This window comes from Egretta garzetta, unplaced genomic scaffold (genome assembly GCF_000687185.1).
Source record: "Egretta garzetta isolate BGI_Z169 unplaced genomic scaffold, ASM68718v1 scaffold56, whole genome shotgun sequence".
Lineage (NCBI taxonomy): Eukaryota > Metazoa > Chordata > Aves > Pelecaniformes > Ardeidae > Egretta > Egretta garzetta.
Window position 1 is genome coordinate 10,676,716 of NW_009260182.1, and position 21,999 is coordinate 10,698,714.

Consider the following 21,999-nt stretch of genomic DNA (forward strand, 5'->3'; position numbering starts at 1 on the left):
AGATTTTCCATGTGCTGAGTAAGCGCTCTGACCATTTGATAAGAAACATAGATACTACCACTGTCACAACCATCTCTAAAAGGAGGTGACTGGGTCTGTGACATGTAGAGCTCAGGTTCTGGTGGGTTCAGTCCACGTTCTCAGTCAGCGCCCATTAGATTAGCAACTTGGACAGAGGGCCTCCTGTTTGTATGGGCTGGCTCCAGCTCTGCACCCCTCTGTGCCTTGCAGGGGCTTACCGTCAGAGAAGTGGATGCTTAGAGATGCTCATGCTGCGGTGGCAGCTCGGTGGAGTTTTTTGGATCACAGTTCTAGAAATATTTCATTTAAACCCCCAGAACTTTTCCTTTAGGGTAAGTTTGCATTAGATATACCACATACCTGTTCAAAAATTACTATTTGTTGCTCGTGTGTGTGGCAAAACTAGAGCTTGGTTTCACTTTGTTATCACACTCCAGTTTGAGAGCAAGACTTTCCGGTGGGGGAGGGCTCAGTGACTTGAAACAGGAAGCAGCTTTGCTACTGTTTGCCTCTTTGCTTTCTTCTTGCTCTTGCTGCCCTTTTCAAGAAACCAATCACTTTCCATATCTTAATCTTCATAATATTTCAGATGAGAGAGAAGCTTGTAGTTGGGCATTTTTCTCCAATGAGTCATCTATAAATCATGACAATGAATAAAATGATTTTATTTAGCTAATTGCTATCCAGTTGCAAGTTGTTATTAAAATTCAGTTTCCTATCAGTAATTACCCCTCTGAAATCATATTTTATTCAGTCTGTAAATGTACTGCACCATTCATAGTGCTATTATACCTGTGATATTGCAATAGCAGGAGTGAAAATCAAATCAACATTCTGCTGACAGAATAAGAGCAGTAAATGTCAAACTAATGAATATAGAATGGGCATATGTAAATGGCCTAGAAGAGCAGAGAGGTTCTTGGCATTTCTCATTTTAAGCATAGACCAACCTAAGTTTCACCATGTGAAAGAAGCTTACACAGTTCATCTGCCCGGGCTGTAACTTCTTCAGAAATCGTTTAAGAAGGACTTCGTTAAGTAAGTAATGGTTATAGATGTCTAGCTTGGCAAGAATAAATTAAGAACTGGGATAGCACAAAGATTCCCTTCCATTCAGTGAAATGACAGCTAGACTCAGAAAGATAGGAACTGGAAAGGTGGGGCTTTTTGGCTCGCTCCAGTCCCACCAACTACCTCCTCAGAGGGAGCTGGATGAGACCTTTCACAGGGGATGCTCCTCCAAGAAGAGAGGGTTCATTGTGACCCGGCGTGCCCTGGGAAGAAGTTTGGTGACCTGACCTTGGGTGTGGGTCTGTCGGCCACTCTGAGCTCTCGTTCTTTGGCAATCTGTGCTTTGGGGGGCACATGTGCCCCGTGGCATGCTCCAGAGCTGACCAGAGCAGGAGGCGTGCCGGCATGTGCCCCGTCTCCCTCGGTGCCCACGCACCCTGCTCCCCTCCCCACAGGCACAGCAGGGGGGCAACCCGCACTCGAGTCGTGTGGTGCGCACCCTGGGTGTACATCTGAATTCAGGCACTGGAAGTAACGCTAGACTAAGAACACAGGTATAACCCGCTTGTTTGGTTTCTGTTTGTTCTGGAGAACCGCATATATATGTTTACTGCCTCAAATACTTCTTTCACCAGCTCTTTCTCTGATGTGATTTCCCATCATGGTTTGTCTTGCTGTTTGTGCCTTTCATCTTTTCTGAATCTGGTAATTGAAACCATAAGGAACACAGTTTGCTCAGAACAACTCTAATGGTTACATGTAAAACTGATTTTTTGAGGCAGTTTCAAATACTCTATCTTCGAAAAATCTGTTCTATTATATGTTGAAAAAAGTAATCAGATGATCATATGCAGCTGTCTTGTTTATTTTGATTCAGCTGGAAATAATCTCTGCTTATTTGAGTAAATACCCATCTTAGATACATGGTATTTTTAACAAAAGAATTCAGACAGGTAGTCAACTACAGGAGAAGATGTTGGCTAAAGAAATAAGCACTGACACAACAGAGGAAAAAGCAAGAAAACACTTGTATAAGCAAAGCTTATTATAGAATGTCTAGATACTGTTTTGTGTGGATGTCCCGAGATGGATGCCCTCTGTGCATTGAACAGGTTATCGGAGGTGTAACATAGATGCCAAATATGTATTCTAAAGGTCTGGTTTATCTAAAGCATGTTTGGGTTGAGAAGCTGTAGATCAGTCTTTCCTAGCCTGTGGCCTTTGAACTATTATTATCAGTAAAAACTCTGAAAATGGTCTGCAAATTATGGGAAAAAATATTTGAAGGAAAAGAACAAAACTATATAGTATTTATATATGCACCCCTGCAAGGAAACAAATAAAATGAGTGTGAATGAAAGTAAGATCCAAACATTTAAAATTATTTTGTTTATAAATTAAAATAAATTTGACTACACTAGCCAAGATATTGGATTTTTAAAAAAAAAAATGTTAGGTCATCCATTTTTGATAAACAAGATTAATGCCAGAGGATTGCCTGGTCAATATGCTATATGACTTCTTTAAACAGAAATAGAAGCAAATCCATATTTAGATTATGTTATTCAAGAAATTGGACAAAATATCCTTTCTTGCCTGAGCAATGTCCTCTGGACTGAAATGCAATTAAAATTTTTGAGCGTTTGCCCTTCCCTTAGAAGGTTTGAATAGATGAAATCCGCTTGGATTCAGCTTAGGAGCGATCAGTCTCGACCTGCTCAGCAGGGCCTGAGCCAGTGTTCTCTGCAGCAGTGCTTGTGCTGAACAAACCCAACCAGCCTTGCATCAGCAGAGTCATTAAGATTTCTCGTGTCTCATTCTTTCAGTTTAGTGCTACCTAACAAGTGTAGGTACCTTTCTTTAGCGTTAATTTTTATACAGTAAGGATTTTAAATGAGTCAAATGCAAAAAAACCCAGAATTTTTTGTAGATGAGAATGTCTTCCATGAATCTAAATTAAAATCGCTTAAACAAATGGATTCTCTATTTTCTGTAGCATTAGTTCAAAGAAAGCAAAACAGGGATTAGCATTCAGTAGACCTCTTATTTTATTGTATAAAAGTAATTACCTTTTAAATACTATCCAAATTAACATTTTAATATCCCTCTGGGCTTATATGTTTTAAAAGCATAATATAACTCAGTACCTAGTACAGAAGAACCGTATTTCCTTTTCTACTAAATTAGTCCGTTGTATAAATCTGAATCATTTGCAGTGCAAGTGGCAGCAATTCTTTTTTTTACAACTCAGACTCGTGTAACAAATAAAGACACTCAACATTTTCAGCGCAGGCCGCTTACAACCTGAAGAGCTTAATTTCCTTGTATTTATATTTCTTGGGAAGCTATTTGTGGGGAATAGCCTTTTATGTCAACCATCTTTATGTTTTACTAGATCTCATCAAGGAAAAACATGAGAATTAAAATATACAGACTTCCAGTTCAATCCTCCAGTGACTTTTGCATATTAAAAGTCCTGACTGACTGAAATAATATATAAAATTCACATTTATCTATTAAATTGTCAAGAACATCTGAGTGTTTCCTTATTATACACAGATAGGTTTTTCCATGCTTTCTCGTAACTCTTTCAACAGTACATCTTATGACATAAGGAAAACTTTCTTCTTTTATCATTGTATTTATTTTTTGCTCAGATCTGAAGCAAATTAATCACTTTGTCATATGAATGAAACTGGCTAATTTAGCAAGAACTGTACACTAGAATCAAGGGGGCAGCTAGGAAAAGGCTTTAAGTTTGTAAAGAACAGATCAACCAGGACGAAAACACAGATGACAAGGAAGGACAGAAGAGATATGATAAAGGGTGTAGGCTGGTCCACCAAATACCTCAACTGTCTGTTGATCCCAAGAACACATATGGAGAACAAGACAGGCTGGGGTGCATAGCGAAAGATCAAGGGTTTTACAAAACTTTAGGGAAATGAATTTTATTTCTTAAAATTGACAAATGCAGTGACAACTACTACAACGCTGCCCTGTGAAAATGCAAACTGCTCACTGTCACATCCCAGAATAGGTTTGGTGACAGAGCTAAAATGCATCTTCTATAGATCCAGAACTATGAGTCTGAGCCTTGTTTCTGACATTATTCTCTCTGCTAGACCTCTATCTACAGGACTTGAATTATCTCAGTGTAAGGCAGGTCTGTGTGCTGCTTTTGTACCGCAGGCTACAGAAACTATTAAAAGCTCAAGTCATTATCCCAGTAGGCCATCTAATCTCTTGACTTCTTTTATCGGTCCTACTTTTTCCTCTAATCCTTTAAAATATTGTATGCATTATTTCCTAGTCTTGAATGTGTACTTAGCCTGCATGGGTTTCTGCGTTGGTTTGAGAGAGGTGGTAGACCTAACAGATACAGCGGGCAGAAATGAGCTTCGTCTTGTATGACAAAGCATCGGTGTCGCGTAGTTCCCAGTGCTCTTTGTGGTGTTTACGTGTCTAAAAACTCCTGGATGAAAAAATCAGGCAGAACTGCAACTCTATAGGTCCATGATGCCACAATTTGTTCTAAAATATTCTCATAATTTCTGCAAGATTCTGGGAAATTAATAGATATTAAACAGATGTTTTTTAAGTAATAACATCTTTGTTGCCTTCTTTTCATGAGGCAGTACCATCCTAAAATATAAGGGATGGATGCATGTTATATATCTATCTAGAACTGTAGATGCCTAACAGCTAAAAGCTCTCTCTGACTCTTTTGTCCTCTATTATATTTCTCCTAAAACATAAATTTTCACTTAAACATGAAATAACAGCATTAAAAAAACCCATGAATTTTCACAGAAAGGTATCACTGGTAGGGTTTGTTTATTCGGATTTTTTTTAATCATTAAATTATTCATATGACATACAATTTTTCCGTTTCATTTGAAGTTAAGGTTTTGACACCACATCATGAACAAGGAAAGTGCCAGTCTAATTCATCTAAGTAAAATCGTTTCATTGCCTTTGTGAAACAGACATGCAAGTGAGACCACAAAGCTTAAAAAAAGAGTTTCAGAGTATTACCACTGCCCTTTATTTTAAGGTTTGGGTTTTTTAAAAGAAGAAACAGACTTTTTTTTTTTTTTTTTTTTTTTTTTTTTTACTGTTATATTTATGGATCTATCATCTGTCTTTCTCCTTAGGTCCAGTTATAACACTATTTGCCAGTGGAATTTTGACTTCAGCTGAGTTTCTCTGAATGTATTCTCATGTAATTTAATCAGAACTGGTCCACTGGCCATTGACGATAACTGTCCTGTGTCGTGTTATATGCTTAAGGCTAACCAAGTAAAAAGCATTGCTGTGTCATTCCCCTTGGGAAATAATGAGTCTTACAGTTTGCTTTTTGTTGCAGGTGCAGAGTTCACAGTGATTAGTTTTATCAGTGAAGTACCAAAAAGAGTCTTGCTGACTTGGTATAATGAGAATACGCTCCTCAGATCCTCTCTTGTGTAACTCCTGGAGTTAGCTTGGGGCGTCGGGATAGTGAGCAAAAGATGGGTTTAGGTGCTCTGTCCTAGGTTTTAGATAGGCTTAACTTGGATTGATTTGCATTCCATGTTTATCTCTTGCTGATAAGTAAAAAATTGGCCTGTGCTGGTATGTCTGGCTCTTTATTTAGATAACTATTGTGAACACATCTATTAATTGAAGAAAAGGAAATCAAAGCTGTAATGGCATGTGTAGTCAGTGGATGGTTTATCAGCAGCCTTTTAGTTAAACCGCAAGTAGGAGACCACGTTATCACAAATCATACGGCTATGGAAATAAGGCAAGTGCTCATCGAGATGTACCTTTAAGGAAGATGGCCTTCAGGAATGGTATAGCCTGCTGCATAGTGGATTATATGACCACGCGTAGTTTAGAAACTCTGAGGAGAAATGAAGGAGAGAAGCTCAAAAAAAATTCAAAGGCGTATTGAAGGAATGATCCCTTGAATCAATTTTACCTCGGACAAATGGTCATTAATACTTGCCTATTTAATTTTTGTCAAGTCAAAGGGGTTTATTTTAATTATAACCAAGCATTGGCAGAAGTAACACTTTTTAAACACATTTAAAAAAATAACAAATGTTGCAATTCTCAGTCTTGTCTGGCCAGTCAGTAAGAAAAAAAGCAAAGTGCTATGGAAATTCTCCAGCCTTTTACAGTTATTTGAGTTAAAATAAGAGAAAATTGTTTTTTATAAGTTGGCAGATCACAAAAATTACATTAAAGCAAAGCAATCGTATTTGTAACTTAACTGTGGTGTAATACGTATGCATTCTAATTCTGTCCCTTAACTTTTGCCAGAGAGTAACAGAAGGCCGCTTTTTTGAAAGGTTAGGGAGAAGAAACCACACATATGTTAACAAGTAAACAGACATTTACTTAGTACAACAGAACACTTTTACAAAAATCGGTCTTTTATTGTTGCCTTTCTTGATCCCATTCCAGGTGCACAGCATCTCTTTAACACAAACCCTGAAAGCATCCACAGAGCCACCATTTGCTTTTGAAAAAACCTCTTTTTGTAGTACAACAAAATACATTCGGTATCACTGATGGTCCCTGAATATTAATACAGGTGTTAGGGTCCACAAGCATGGTAAACATAAATGAATGCTCTTCTACATTGTTTAATGTGGTGGAAATCTGTACAGTATTTTATCTTTGAGTTTTAGTTGCACTTTTTTTTCTCCACCCCGTGTGCCAAGCTCTTATTGCTGAAATGATTTGGCTTTTTCAGGCAGAAAACTATTTTCATTTGTATATAGCAGCACTTTTCTCCGTAACAAACAGGATGTGACTACTTCCAATAGAAATGTATTTAATGTAATGTATTGAGCTCATTGAGTATTTTTAGCACATTCCTATCAAAAGATGATGAAGTACATTTCATAAATCTATCCAATTCTTCAGAAGCCAACTCTTCGGTTTTTCTTCTTGTAGTTCTGGCTCGGCTTTTTCTGGATACTTTGATGCTCATTTGGTCATGACTCTTTTTCCCTGGAGAAACCAGAATTTCTCCTGTTTTTAAAAAAGTGGATGAGTTAGATGAGAAATGTCTTGGAGCAACTAAAAGTCCCAATCCAGATACCACTGAAATAAATGGAAACATTTCTTAAGAGGCACTTAGATCATGGCTAATGAGGTAATTCTCAGGGGTCTTGTACAAAGGAGGAAGCTAGGGGAAAGAGGAGGGTTCTGGTGTTTTCAAGTCCTTTGTACTCATCACATTTTTGGGTTGCTGTGAGAACTGAGGAAGTCCCCACGATTCAGTTGCAGAAGCTGCAAACGGCTTCAGAAGATGTAGCTGGTTTTACCGAGCCCCACATCTGGCCCAGCTTTCCAGCCTCTGGTGGTAGCACAAGCCTAAGCATGTGTCACTGCTCGTGGAGACGTCACGCATGCGAGACAGGGAGCAATAACGAAGGCTTCTCCCTCAATCTCATAAAATTGTCTATAGACAAATAATTACTGCAAAAGCTTTGCACGGAATACACGTCTTAGCTGCGATGGCAGTTTATTTTATCCTACCTGTAACACCATCACTCTAATTACAAATAGGGAAAATTCCTGCCTCCCTTCTCAAGTTTGGTGAAGGGAAGAACCAATCCTCTATAGTAACCAGGCTGAAATATTGTAAAAGAAACATCTGTGAGATTACAAGACAGGTTTTCAGGGCATCCCAAGCCCAGTTCTGCCTGGCTGTAGCACACAGCAAGGTACTCCTTCGTCTCATTATAGTACCCCTATTGAAATCATGGAATTATTCCCATCAGTAAATGTATCAGGAGCAGGCACTTTTACAGACAAACCTGCATTCAGTCAAATATTGTAGTAAATGAAAGTGCATCTTGGCAAAAATGGATCCAAATTGAAGGAAGACGGGTAGGTAGGAACTTTTGAGAACTGACCAGGTAATTATATCCAAGTTCAAAACTCTAGCTATAAAGCAAAGCAAGGATTTTTTTAAAACATTATGTTTTAGCTAATTGTAGGTGTTTTTTAAAGCCAGAATAAAATTCTGGACTTCATATGATTTGCCTTAAGAAACGTTATTTTCTGTTCATGTATTGCATTGGAGGAACAACTTTAAAGAAAATATAGGGACAAAAGTTAGTTCATTATTATGGCTAAAAATTTGCTTTTATAAATCTTTGTAATTCCAAACATTTTGGTGCTGAAGATATTTGCTGTTTTCTGGGCAGACGGGGAATTATTTTGGAAAGAGAAGACTAGGGTGGTTTGGTTTTTTTTAAAAAAAATGGTATTTTACAGCATTAACTTCGAATGTTCAGTTAGATAATTTGTTTTTATAATTGCAAGTTAAAGGTTAGCATGATTTTCACAGTACTTGCTGTATTTACTGCCTTGTTTGAAAAGAGAAACATAATTTATGGATTTGTCAAAAAAGCTTACTGTACACAAGCGAAAAAACTACAAGTATTCTGCAAGGAACAGATAGGCTTTCTGCATGCTCCCAATGAAATATCCAAAAGGTTTCAAGCTCTCTGTGCTTGTTTGGTCCCCATGCTACTTTTTAATTATTTCTGTTATTTCTCCTCTGTTGGGATAAAGTTTGGGTTTCTTTAATGCCTTAGCTTGGCAAGGCAGTAGATACCTTGAATATGTCCTTGATAGCGTATCAGTATAGAGAATGTGTACGTCCTCCTTACAGCAAACACATGCTAAGGTAAAATGATTTTACAAGACCACAAAACCACAGCAACTTGTTCCAGCATTCCTTAGTGAAAGTCTCTGTTAATTAAATATGCAAGGAAAACAGCCTCAGAATTTGGGATAAGTAGCTCTTGCTCGGTTTGGAAGCACATACCACGGAGCTACTGATTTCTGTGTTTCTGTGAGGCAGCTGTAATGTGTTGTCATTGAGCTGTTTAAAGTGTTGAGGTTACCAAAACATCATCATTGTTTTTACACCTACTGGATAGGGTGATTTTGCTTTTGCAGCTATTGTTGTGAAGTAAACGGTCGTTTAATTTGCCCAATTTGATCTTTTCCTTGCAACCACCTTCAGGATAGCAGATTTGACTGATGAATCTCTGCTGTTTTATCAGAGACCTGCAGAAATCCTGGCTAGATTAGCCAAAGATGCAAAGTTTTCTGAGACATTACAGAGTTTATCCAGATATGTTCTGCTATATTTTTCCACTCTTTAAAATATAGATTCTCCAGAAGGACTGAACAAGCATACTACAGTGTATACTTTCTTTCTCTTCTCTCACAGAAAGTAAAAATAAGTACATTGTAAACACAATTTTCTGGAACTAGCAAAGACCACACAACTGCTGAATTAATGACATATTGTTGTTTTTGACTGAGTAGATAGAGAACTAAAAGCAAAATATTTATTCAGTCTGGTAGGTTGGTTTATAGAAGTGCATTGGTCTCTTCTGGAAACTTTGATACATCTGTATGCGGGTTTTTTTCTGAAGTGACTTGACAGGTTCTGTGTGAAAGATCATAGATGACAGAAATAATTTCAATCAGTGAAGTCACAAAATTATAAATCATCAAAATATTATAATGTGAAAGATCATAGATGACAGAAATAATAATTTCAATCAGTAAAGTCACAAAATTATAAATCATCAAAATATTATACCCTGCAGTAACTGTATATTAATATCTTTAAGAAAACACAATATCTCAGGGTTGGTTGGTTTTTTTTTTTTGCTTGCAGCAGAGAAAGCTTAATCTGGGAATCATAAGCATCTTTCAGCTTTCAGTGAGTAAAAGCCACTCTGCCTACTGGAAATACTGCTACATGAGAAGGGGTTTGGCAATGCAGCCAGGCAGGTAAAATGGGAGCCAGAATAGAGGATGTGAGGAATGGCAGGTCTATTTGGCAAAATGTTTAGAAAGCAGGCATAGAAAACAGTGTTAATTCACTTCCAAGTCATGCCAAACCCACTCTTTAGTGGCAATAACTACTTGAGAGCTTAAAATCAGTAAAGATGAATATGTTTGTATTTGTTGCATGATGCAAAGACTGTTCTTCTAATGCAGTGTTTCTTAGACTACATTTTTTTTTTTCATTTGCTTGAGCCTTCCTCTTAAAAATAATCCAGTCCTCACCATTCCTACCTCCTCACCCTTTGAAATAAGGGTTGAATGTGTTCTATTCCAGGATATTAATAATTTTGCACGTTAAGACTATTCCCCATGTCTCTGAATTTTCTTCCTTCTCTCTCCCCACATCTTCCTGAGAAACATTGTTTTAAAAGACGAGAACTGATTCTTGAGCAAACTGTGAACAGTGTTTGACAACACACTGATCTTGCACATTTTCTGAGACTATCATAGTCTGAATAGTTTTTCCTGGAAGATAAGAAAAATAATATGGAAAGCTAAGTTGACAGCTAGAGGAGAGGACCAGAACAAATGGCATTGCTTCAACACACCTTCCAGTCCTGTACCTACAGCATCTTGGTCAGTGATCCCAAAATTTACCTCAATATTCTTCTAATGCTGCCCTGACACCAGTGTTTGGAGCAGAGGCTGCCTGGAAATTCATTTTCCTGCCATAAAGCAGAGGGGAGGGAGTGAATGGACTCTGTCTGCATTGTTTATAGTATTAATTTGATAAATAATTCCCTTCTTTCTGTCTCATTGTAGTAGTTTTATTTCCCACTGTTTGACGTATCTTTCTGCACGTGGTGCTACCTAGTAAGTCGTCAGAACAGAGCATGAAAAACATTGCTTTTCCTTTCATGTAACTGAAGTGTGAAGCAATAGACATACAATAATGAGTTATTATCATAAATTCATGTGTTTTACCACTCTGCTATTTCTATCATTACCCAGTTAGACTCTTGCTAAATAGAGGAGTTTGGTAAGTGCCAACACCATGCTACAGTATTAGACGTACAGGCTGGTAGACTGCAGGAGCTGGCAGAAAATGTTAGGAATGAGGCTTCTGCCACAGATGGTCTCGCTCCAAAAAGCAGTACCAAGCGAGCAAGGGGAGTACAGTTTTCATGACTTATTGATAGCGCTACAAAACTTTCAGTTTTATTTGAACGAGGAGGAAAAATACCCTAGGGGATGCTGCATCTTGTTACTGCCCAGTTCTACTGCAGATTACCTGCTACTGCAACATGGGAGGGTGCTTTATGGTAGGCTAGAAGTATATTTACAAAGACGGTTGTCAGCAGGGATGGCAATGAAGAAATGGTCATATGTGACACTTGAGAACCTCTGAGCAACAGTTGCTGATTTGACACCGAGTAATTAACTCAAAAGAAAGAAACGGAGATGGAAGGGTGCAGGGCGGGCAGGGAAGGCTGCAGAACTAACCAAACCAACCTCTTCACAAAACCATTCTCTCGAACTCTGCTTCAAGGGCATTGCTTACACTGAGGAGAACTGTTCCGTCTAAGTCTATTCATCTAAATCCCCTACTGAAAGCTGCTTTCTGCCCTGTTTATTGAGGAAAAGTGACATAAATGTGGTGCACCTGAGCAGGATAAGACTAGAAGGATGCAAGGGACTTTCTGGTAAAGTACAACCCATACATTGGCTGCTGTATTACTGGCACAAGGTGTGCTACGGAAGGAATGTTTCAAGTAACAGAGGCTCATCCAGGACCCCCTCACCTGGGATCTGTTGAGAGCCAGTGTTACCTTTGTGGATAAATTATAGATAGCGTATTGCTAATACCACATCATGAACCGTGTAAAGGTTAGGGTTTTTTATGCCCCTTTCAGAGCCTTCCTCTTTGGCTTTTATTTTGGCCACAGCTGATGTTTATCTTGGGTAAAATGTGTTTGTGATACTGAAAGGTGGGCTCGGGGAAGGGTCTTTGGCAGAGCTGCGACTAAGGCTCTTTTTAGGGAACTGACTCACTCAATGGCTGCTCTTGAGAATCTTTACGTGTGCTTTAGAGGTGAACAGAGAGACATACAAAATAAAGAAGGTCTGCCTGGCATCTCCCTGTGTTGATGTCTAGATAATTTGGCAGCAATTGAAGATCTCCAGCTGCAGCTGAGGACCGGGTGGCTGCCTGAGTGGGATGAAGGGACGGGCTTGATGCTGGCAGCAGCTGCATAGCTGCTTCCCGGCTTCCCCAGCCCCAGCACAGGCTGTGGTAATCACTCTGAAATCACTGCCTGAGCATTTCCCAGTATCACCTTGTTTGTCCCAGTGTTTAGGTATTATATAGCTGAGTGATCATCCCCTGAGCCAGTGTAGTCACCTACGTTTCCCCAGAAAAGCAAAAAAATGCTCTAACCTAAAAATGCATTGTGGTGACTCCTCCCCTCCCTGACTAAGGAGAGGTAAATTCCCACTCAAGAGATACAGGGGAAGCAAAAGGGCCAAATAGCCTTGTGAGATCCTGGAAAGCAAACACAAGTACAACATATGCATGAACTAAGCACAGCTGTTTAAAAGAGCTTGCCAGTGCAGTAAATGGAAGCAAAATTTGGTCCCATTTTCCTGCCACCATCACTATACAGAAATCACGTGAGTGGCTAGAAACCAATTTCAGAACTACGGGCTGGTAGAAAGATGGTCTAGGATGTACAGCAGTAAGAAATGCTGCATGTGGTACTGTAGCTGATGATAAACACTGTGTTGAGTTTCCTCAGACAAAGTCCAGCTGGGGTAAGGCCGGTTCTGCACTATAGTCAATGGGCAAACCTACTCTCTAGGATAGCTTTTTCTAGGCTTTCTTGTTTTCCAGACTGTGCTGCACCGCGCACCTAGGGACCCACTCCAACCTTTCTTGTCAAACACTCAAATGTTGCACAAAGTGACAGCTACCTTCGTAGAAAACCTGAGGTTGTCCAGCATTTCAGGTCTTTCACACTCTGTAGTTAACATGGGACTTCTCACATCTTAGACTGTGACTTAAGGATGAGATAGCTGAAACCTTCCATATTTCCCAGGAGTTGGGTTGGAGAGTTAGCTGTCACTGTCATCCACATCCTTCTGTGACTACAGTAGACAATGTGCACTGTTTCTTAAAAAGAAAGATTGGCTTAGATGTCATTGCTTTTACGTCTTGACAGATCTTACCTAAAGTCAAGATTCACTTCATGCTGCTATTAAAAAATAAAATATTTTTTTTTAAATAGAGTTTTGCTAAATCCAGAGCAGCGCTGACTTGCAGAGCCCAGCTCCCCTTTAAGCAATGAGGTAGCAACAGTCTTTTCACTGGGATTGTACAAGCATACTTTAGAAGAGGTTTGTGTCTTTATCCTCAAAATCTTGGATACCTACCCTTGTCGCCTCTACACTTTTGCATGTTTTCCCAAAAGCAAACATCTAATCACAAGTCTGAAACTTAGAACTGCTTCTGTGTCTTACCTTTCTTATCATACCTTCTTACCATATCTTACCTTTCTCTTTTTCCTCTCTTCATTCAGTTAGTGTTCTGCTGGCCTCCCTATGCTCTGGCTTGTTCTGGGAGTTTGGTATCACCACTTTTTTTTTCACAACCCCATTCATCTGATTCGCCTCCCTCACTTTCTCCTAGAAACATGGGAAAGGATGCCCAGACCAAGGGTGTGATCTCTTTTAGGGCTTGGTACTAACACATATAAGGCTGCACACATGACGATGTAGACTTCTCATTCACTCATTGACACATTACCTCTTTGTCAGATCAGTAGTGAATTATCTAATTAAAAAAAAAATATTACTGCTGTAGTTAGTTATTTTGGTACAGTTCTATTTATCTTTTTAAAAAGTAAAAAGTCCTGTTCTTGAACCCAGGCAATTATTTCCTTATGCTTCTTATCTAAGCCTCTTTCAGTTAGAAATCTGTCTGAAGCTGTCTCCTCTCCTCAACACCATTATTCCCCGTGTGTTTGGGTAATGGGACGTTTTTCTCATCTTCTCAACTTTCCTTTTTCTCTCAAATACAGCTCCATCCAACAACAGCTTCCATTTGCCACATAACTGTGTCTTGTTTTGGCTGTATGAAGAAACATATTTTTTTCTTTTCTTTCCAAACATATCCAGAGATGAAAGGTGGCTGTTTATCTCCAGAAACTTCAAGGACTGACACCCAGCCCATAACAACTCTTGTTCGTTCCTGGGCTTTCATTACCTGAAACAGATGGTAGAGGAGAGGTGGAGTCCTGCAGGATGCTTTCCCAGAGGAAAGCAATTGCCTTTAGTGACAGTTGGGCAAATGTCAATTTCTGACTCATAAGACACTTCTATATTTAATTTTAAAAATATATAAATTCTTATTTGGAGGAAACAGGACTTCTCAGACTTCCCTGCAGAATAAAAATGGCTGAAACTTCTGCCCAGAATTCTGAAATCAGCTTCAGAGTTTTATAATCCCACTTGGAACGCTCATAGATATATTTATTTGTATATTTTCCTATATATCCTATATAGGGGGGAAAATTACAGAAGCCTGTGAAAACTCCTCACACTAGGTACTCAAAAAATGCTACTCTGATAGGTAACAAAGTCAGAAACATCATTAATTTTATTTTGAATATGGAAAATATGCTTGAATTAACATGAGCTTTACTCCATACTACAGAGCTTGTGGGTATTCTGGGCCAAATTCTCTTCTTGTCCTTCTGCACATAATACTTTTGGAGTATTTAAATGAAATCAGACTGTTCCAAATCAATTTGAAACTTCTTAGAAAACTTTTTTGAAGCTGAGCTATAGCCTATCTCTTATTATTACAAGACTATGATCCTTCACTAAAAATGAGGCCAAAATGTCTTTCCTACTGTATGTATCCTAGTGTATTAATCCATTTAAAATGGCTTAAGCTTGTTGCAGTACACCTAGCTCAGCACATCAATCCAGACTTTGTGCACCTACCACTTAGAAGCTCAGGTGTTTGCAGTGATTGTATGCTTTGAATAAGGGATCTGGCGCAAGCTTCTTGCTACTTAGTCCAAATTAACACCTCTGAATTCATTTAAGCCATTTTGAGAAAGTGGAGACACGAGTTAGCCTAAAATGTGATTTGCTACTGAGGCAACTTGATAATAAGCACGTTGTCTCCTCAGCGATGCCCCAAGGTCTGAAAAGTAGATCGAGCACTGAAACCATCTCAGTTCACTCGCACACCCTGTGCTTCATCTGGAACATGGTGCAAACTCGGCCCAGAGAAAGCATCTTGTTCTTATGAGCTGTTATTATTTTATGTTATTATAGCAATATATTACATAATTAGTGCATTTTATATTAATACATTACTACTAATATATTAATATAATTAATGCATTTATTAAGTGAAAAAGAAAACCATTGTTCTAACACTTGACCCTGCTCCGCTGAGGGAAGAGCTTTGTTACCAAAGCCAGGAAAAGCAGACTCACATACTTGGATGAACTGCAGTGGTGGGGGGAAACAACTAGAACTAGAAACAATAAATGATCTTGATTCTTGCACAAGGCAAGGCTTTAAATCATTTTGAGCAGAAGTGATGACCAAAATCAGTTTGTAAGGATAAAGTCCAGATGTCTATGAATGTCATCATGTCCTCAGTTTATTTTTTCCTTACCGACTTCAAAACAGAAAGAAATCCCAAGAAGCAAGAAAAGCTTTCAAATAGACAATAAATTAACTACTGAAGTGGAACGAGGACTAGCCATGCATCAACAGAAACCAAGCGTTGAACAGAGAGTCTTCATCTAGATTAGAGAAGGGCTCAACTGATAAAGCCAAGAGAATTAAAGAAAGAAAAGATGGATAAAGACCAGACAGCTCCTGAAATAAACTGTAGTCAGGCGTATTTGTTCTGTTAGCAATCTAGGATAAGACCTCCACCTGGTGTAATGCGCATAGCAGCATGGCAGCTAATTGTGCTGCATGACTGTATGCAGAAGTAGATGTAGGTCCCTGTGACTTTACTCAAACTCTTGTATTCACATTGCAATTGTAACATATTCTTTCAGTGCCATAGTTGCTGTGCAAAGGCAACATTAAATTTCACAAAATAGTTTATTTCCAGGCAATCCAGGAAATTAACATTTAATGGACATGGGGTTTTTTTATAATAGAGTTTTTCTAACCAATACAAGTTCTTTGTTCCAGCTTCATCTTTAAATGGTTTATTTTCATAATAAAAAAGTGGAAAGAAATGAATTATAATGAACTTTTCACAATCCTTAGGTCTTTGTTATAGCAAAAATCTCTAGGATACAAGATGCATCCAACATTCAGACCCACTAAAAGTTGTTTGGGGCCAAGGGCCAAACAAATGGGTTAGGCCAACTTTGCTCTTTCCTCATTAGCAACTCAAACATTCTGCACCACCTTTTACCCCTCCCCCTTTCTGGTCCTCTTAGACCCACATTCTTTATATGGTCGTCTTGTTTCTCCAGGCTTGCTAGGACTGGTGGGCTGTACAGGAATTAACCTTGCTACCTTCCAGTTTCTTGATGACCTCATTAACGGTGCTCAAGAAGCCTGGTTCTTCCTATAACCCTTCTTTCAAATCTGTGGAGAAAAAACTAATGTGGTGAAACAATAAATTATCATAGTAAAGATGAGTGACCTTACAGAACAAATTCTGGTTTTTCTGCAAGCTTCAGAGCCTCATGCATCCCTGCAGCTGACAGTTTCCGATTGATATTCCTGTATCTGCATTGCAGTAGGTTGCGGTAAGTTGTCCTCAAGTCCCGATTGAAGAAGGCATATATAAAAGGGTTAATGAGAGAGTTTGCATAACCCAACCATAGAAATGTTCTCTCAACCCACAGTGGGATACAGCTGCATGCTGTACCACAGATGAAGGGCCTGGCGGTTGAGAGGAGGAAGAAGGGCAGCCAGCAGACAGTGAAAGCCCCAACAATAATCCCAAGCGTAGTGGCAGCTTTCTGTTCTCTTTTAAAGATGGAAATGTTTTTCTTGTCATGCTTTAGGAGACGTGAAAAATTAGTACATTCTTCAGATTCCTTGTGCAGTTTTACAACTCCATTCATAGAAATCCCTTCCATTTCTTCTGGCCGGGGAAATCCAGCAAACTTGTGTTTAGCAGCACTCCTCTTGGCAGCTTTGTAAATCTGGTAGTACATGAAAAGCATCACCGACATTGGAATATAAAATGCAACTGCCGTGGAGTAAATGGTGTAGCCGAAGTCTTGACTGATCAAACAAACCTTTTCATCGTTTACGTTTTGGGCCCAACCAAAGAGTGGGGGGATAGTGATAGAGGCAGATAAGAGCCATACGCACAGGATCATTTTGGCCATACACTTCCCGTTCTGCCTTACAGGATACGTAAGCGGTCTCGTTATTCCCAGGTACCTAGAATGATAACATACAGTTACTATGCAGTGCAGTGGTTCACGGATGAAAGTTATTTCACGCAGTCTGCCCTAAACCAAAACGTCTTTGGCTAAGGTTTCTATTTTACATTTTTCAGTCCTCTCGCTGGATTTATTTCAAACTTGTAAATTCATGTGTCTTTCATTTGAAAATTTATTATTGATATTCTGTGTAAAGGGTCTTTTATTCTAGAAGGAAATCTCCCATTGACCACAACAGACTCTAATTTTAATTAATTTGTAAAATTTTCGTGCAGATAACTAATTTTTTGGCTTTTAAGGAAATTCTGAAACCTAAATTTTACTTGGCTAACTAAGGAAATCCAGGAGTACAGATGAATGCTCTCTCTGCAAAGCCTACCCCTTTTTGTACTGAGCACACGTTATATTAAAACACGCACACAGTCATGCCTGCTGCTGAACTGAGATGATGGGTTGTCTTTCTTACCTTCGTGTTTCAGAGGGGAACAACAAACTGCAAACTTATGCCAAGAGTAGATTATTTCAATACTACAATAATTCTTTTTATCATCATTTAATTAGAAAGAAATTATATTTATTCAACATTTAAACTTTTACTGAACAAAATAACAACTTATCACAGTGCCAGTTCAAGAAGGCCTGGCCCAAAACCCATAGTTTTACCAGAAGCTAAGTTTAGGGTGGTAGACTGTAAGCAGACAAGAAAAATGTTTATAATGTGTCGAGTTTTCATAGATTTAAAAAAAAAAAAAAGAGTCATTTGTTGACAACTTCTACGTTTCCTAAACTGTGATAGCTTAAAACTTTGTATTTTTTTCTAATTAAAAAAAAAAAAAACCCACACTACAGCCCTATGCAACTGCACAGCAATATACTAAGTTTGTGTTTACTCTCAACTACAGAAAATTTTTTTATTTTCTTTCTACCTATGAAGAGTTTCTATTAGATGGAATTGGATGCTGCCTTTTTTTTTTTACACCTAATGTTTTTACTTTGAAATTTGGTTTCTGCTCAACTGGAACTTCCCTATGAGTTACCGTTAACTTCTCAAATTGTTCTTTTTTTTTCTCCCCTCAAAAGAAAGAATTTTGAGAAAAATCAGTGTGATTCACTTTGTTACTTGTAAAAGAAATGGTTTCTAACCAGTTTTCAGAACAACATTTTGGTTTCGAGAGGTACCAGTGTTTAGTTACACAGTGAAGGTTTTGGAGGGTTACAAACAAGAAGTATAGTAACGTGATTAAAACTCTTTTTATCCTGAGCATTTTTTCTTTCTCTATTCACCTAGCAAATCAAATATGAGTATTTGCCTGGCTCTGTGGAATGCTGCACTGTTGATTTTACTGCAATGCAGTAAATTATGGCCAGTGCTGCTGCTTTTATACAAGCGCTCAGGTACGCTACAGTTTTGGAAGGATAAAGCAGCATCATTTCATGACCTGTTCTGATGAGTAACAAAAATCCTTCTCAAGAACATCATTGATTTTTATATTACTTGATCTGGCAAGCATTATACAAAGGACCAAACTGGTTTTTTGTGTCCTATTCCTGACAGCACGCACAAGTGAATTACAGCAGGCCAGGGGAGCAGTTATTAAAATTGGCTGGGATTACAGCAGTGTGATACATGGACCATGCTATTAGAAAAGGCTGTTTCTCGTGGACCTCAACGTTAGCATTAGAATATAGTCACCACAGCAGCTCTGGAAGCTGTGGGCATACTATAGAGTCCGTGGAGATTTCTGTTTCACAGCATCACGGCCAAAACTGCGCTGCCAAGGAGCTGAGTTTTCCAAGGCACTCCAAGATGTAGACGAGTAGGGTTAAAGCAGTGAAGTTCCAGAGTTTAACTACCTAAGGGATACATCGTTCTGCTCTAAGTAATGTACCTGAGCAGGGGTAAGTTATTAGCTGCAGCCCTTCTGAGACAAGAGCCGGCACACCCTTAAAATTTGTCTGAGAATAGCGGGGTTTGGCTGCAAAAGAGTTAAATGCATCTTTTGTGCAGAAAGCTTACTTGTCACTTACAATGTGCTGTTTAAAAAAAAATCTTTAAAAAGTTGGTCCACTTTCCTGAAGTACGTATTTTTCTAGCTATTACCCAATTGGTCATTAAAAATAACACACTTGCGAGGTGAGCTTTATTATGTAGCTAAAAAAGTTAAACCGGATTTCTGTAAAAATCAGATCTGTGGGCTTCATGCTCTGAATGCCTACTGCTGCATTCTCAGGCATCGGAACATAATAAAAAGAATTCATGAAAGCAGAAGTATACTGAAAAGAATTAAAATTCATTAGTTTTGCCCTGGCACTGCTTTTTTGGAAGCTATCTGAGCTTCAAAAATACTATTTGAAATTAAAATACATTAATTAACATAAAAACACACCAGCACCCTTTCTGCCTTATCCATTTTGCTAAATGTAGTATGATAGGGGGAAAAAAAGTCAGCAGGCGTAATTGAAGGAACTTTATCTTTTTATCTCTCTATATGAAATCCATTACCCTTGAAAACTTACTTGCAACTTCAAAATAATGTAAATCACTAATGTTGTCTAATACACTAGAGAGTGTCCAAGACTTAATAGCTTCATGAACTTCAAAAGTATTGTGTGCAAAAATAAGCTTTGTAATGCTTCATCTTTAATTACTGCTTTTCATAAAAAATTACTAAAGGTAAATCAGCTGAACTTAACATACCATTCCAAAAATATGCAACACCTTGAGGCCTTACTGCTGGGAAAGTATGAAGTCAAATTCCTCAAGAAGCCCAGTTCATGTGTCTCAGCTATCCCCCACAAGAAGCAAGTGTCTCAGACTTGTTATTCTGAGATTTGTTCCTTTTACATGCCACAGATGTAAATTTTGATCTTGGTGGGGAAGAAACTGTGCTTCAGTTCTCACTTTTTAAATAAGGGCAATGCTATTTCCTATTCTTCCTCCTCTGAATTTCTTGAATACAAGGTTCTGCCAGACAGGGTATGTATGCATATTACACCCAGCATAACGAAGACTATATCTAGGTTACTCCCCAAAAGCACAGTATTGCAAATGCACAGCCTCTGGTCATGGCATTTCTCCTCCAGCGTTGCCTGATGCGGGATGCAGAACACTGAAGTGAAGGATGCTACATAAACAGCTATAGGGGAACTCTATGAGAAGCATGAGACATACTGCAGTCACAGTCCTGCTGCTGTTCCAAGAAGAAAGACTGCTGGGTGAGTGGAGAAAAATGAGGAGAAACTGGCACTAGTATCTAGAGTATAGAATAAAAAAACCCCAACACAAATGATGGGAACTTTTTTTGTACCACATGACTGAAATCTAGAAAAAGGCCCCTTGCTCAAATTGCTCAAAATACGAGCAGACAACATAGATCAACAGAAGACACACGGTGAGGGACAGGGTGAATTTTGTCTTAAACAAATGCATGTAAACACATGAGCACATCCCCATTCTGGGTTAGTTTTTTATGATTTCTTCAGTGTCTCCTCTTCCCTGCTGCAGGATCAGAAACCAACCCATGTGCCATGGTCCCATTCAGGTGTGAGGCCCGCGCAGGGTGCCCAGCTCTAGGGAGGAAAAATTATTCCTTGTCTTTCTGGAGTCCTGTTCAAACATAGGTGGGGGGTAAAGAGCGTCCTCCTTCGCGGGCGCCATCGCCGGTTATTGTGAATGATCGCCTTGTGCCGCATTCACCCACAGAACACCAACAATGGAAAAGGTAAATGAACAAGCCCTTTCTTTCCTTTTGCTTAATAAAAATTTGGCTCCCTCTGATCCATTATGCTTTCCCAGTACCTCTAAATTGTTGCAATTTAATGGCAGGCAATTGTTACAGACAATTTACTATAAAACCATTATAACTGTATAGGACTGCTCCTGGGAGCAGACGGTTTGTGGGTTTTTTCCTTCTGGCTTTTTTGATACTGATGCACTACAACGACTACACAGAACAGTTTTTATCCTAAAGGGCTAAAGGGCTAAAGGTCTCCATTGCTATTTGAACTGTAGATCACACCAGCATTTCTTACTACAGTGTGCTCAATACATTAAACGTTTTAGCAAGTGCTAGGATGTAACGTATATGGAAACCACAATGGTATATGGCAGAGGAAAGAGGCATCCACAGGGCCTGATGCCTGTTTCTGGCATGTTCTTGTCTTTCTGTGACTCTTTGTATTCCCTCTTCCCATTTACATTTGTCTCAGCTATCTGCTTGCTGTGCTGGCTGTCATACATTACTGCTCGCACGGTGATTATCAAACCAGACTGCCACCGTGTCCCACTAGATGTTACTACATTAAAAAATAAGACAGGTTCGATAAAATTTCTTTTCTTGAAAATATATTTATTTCATTCTCTAATCTAGGGAACTGTGAAAAGTAATTTGCTTTATTTGCACTACCATGAAGTGAGTTTACACAGGTATCTACTACTAGAAGAACTTTTCAGGAAGATCTTTCTCATTGCCTTCATGTGAATAACTTTCCATTTGTGGCTGAATTGATTAGCAAACTATTTTGTAGACATAGAAAAGATGTCAGTTCTTACTCCAAGAAGAAAAAAAGCAGCAGTGCCAGGCATGGTAGCACTTCAGGTTAACCAGGCATGACTTTTTTTTCTGTGGTATGAACCTGATTTTTTTTCAGCACAAAGTTAATTTCCTTTTCTTTGTGTTTGTTCATGAGAAAGCTAAACATAGCTGTAATA

At 38.8% G+C, this 21,999-nt stretch overlaps 1 protein-coding gene across 1 annotated transcript; it reads right to left on the bottom strand.

The window, feature by feature from the left end:
* Positions 1-7,019: 7,019 nt before the first annotated feature.
* HTR7 (5-hydroxytryptamine receptor 7) lies at positions 7,020-20,946 on the bottom strand. Its single transcript, XM_035897409.1, has 3 exons — positions 20,906-20,946; positions 16,540-17,286; positions 7,020-7,056 (listed from the first exon to the last, which is right to left on the bottom strand). Exons 1-3 carry the CDS (start codon positions 20,944-20,946, stop codon positions 7,020-7,022), a joined length of 825 nt encoding a protein of 274 aa, XP_035753302.1.
* Between the last annotated feature and the right edge of the window lie 1,053 nt (positions 20,947-21,999).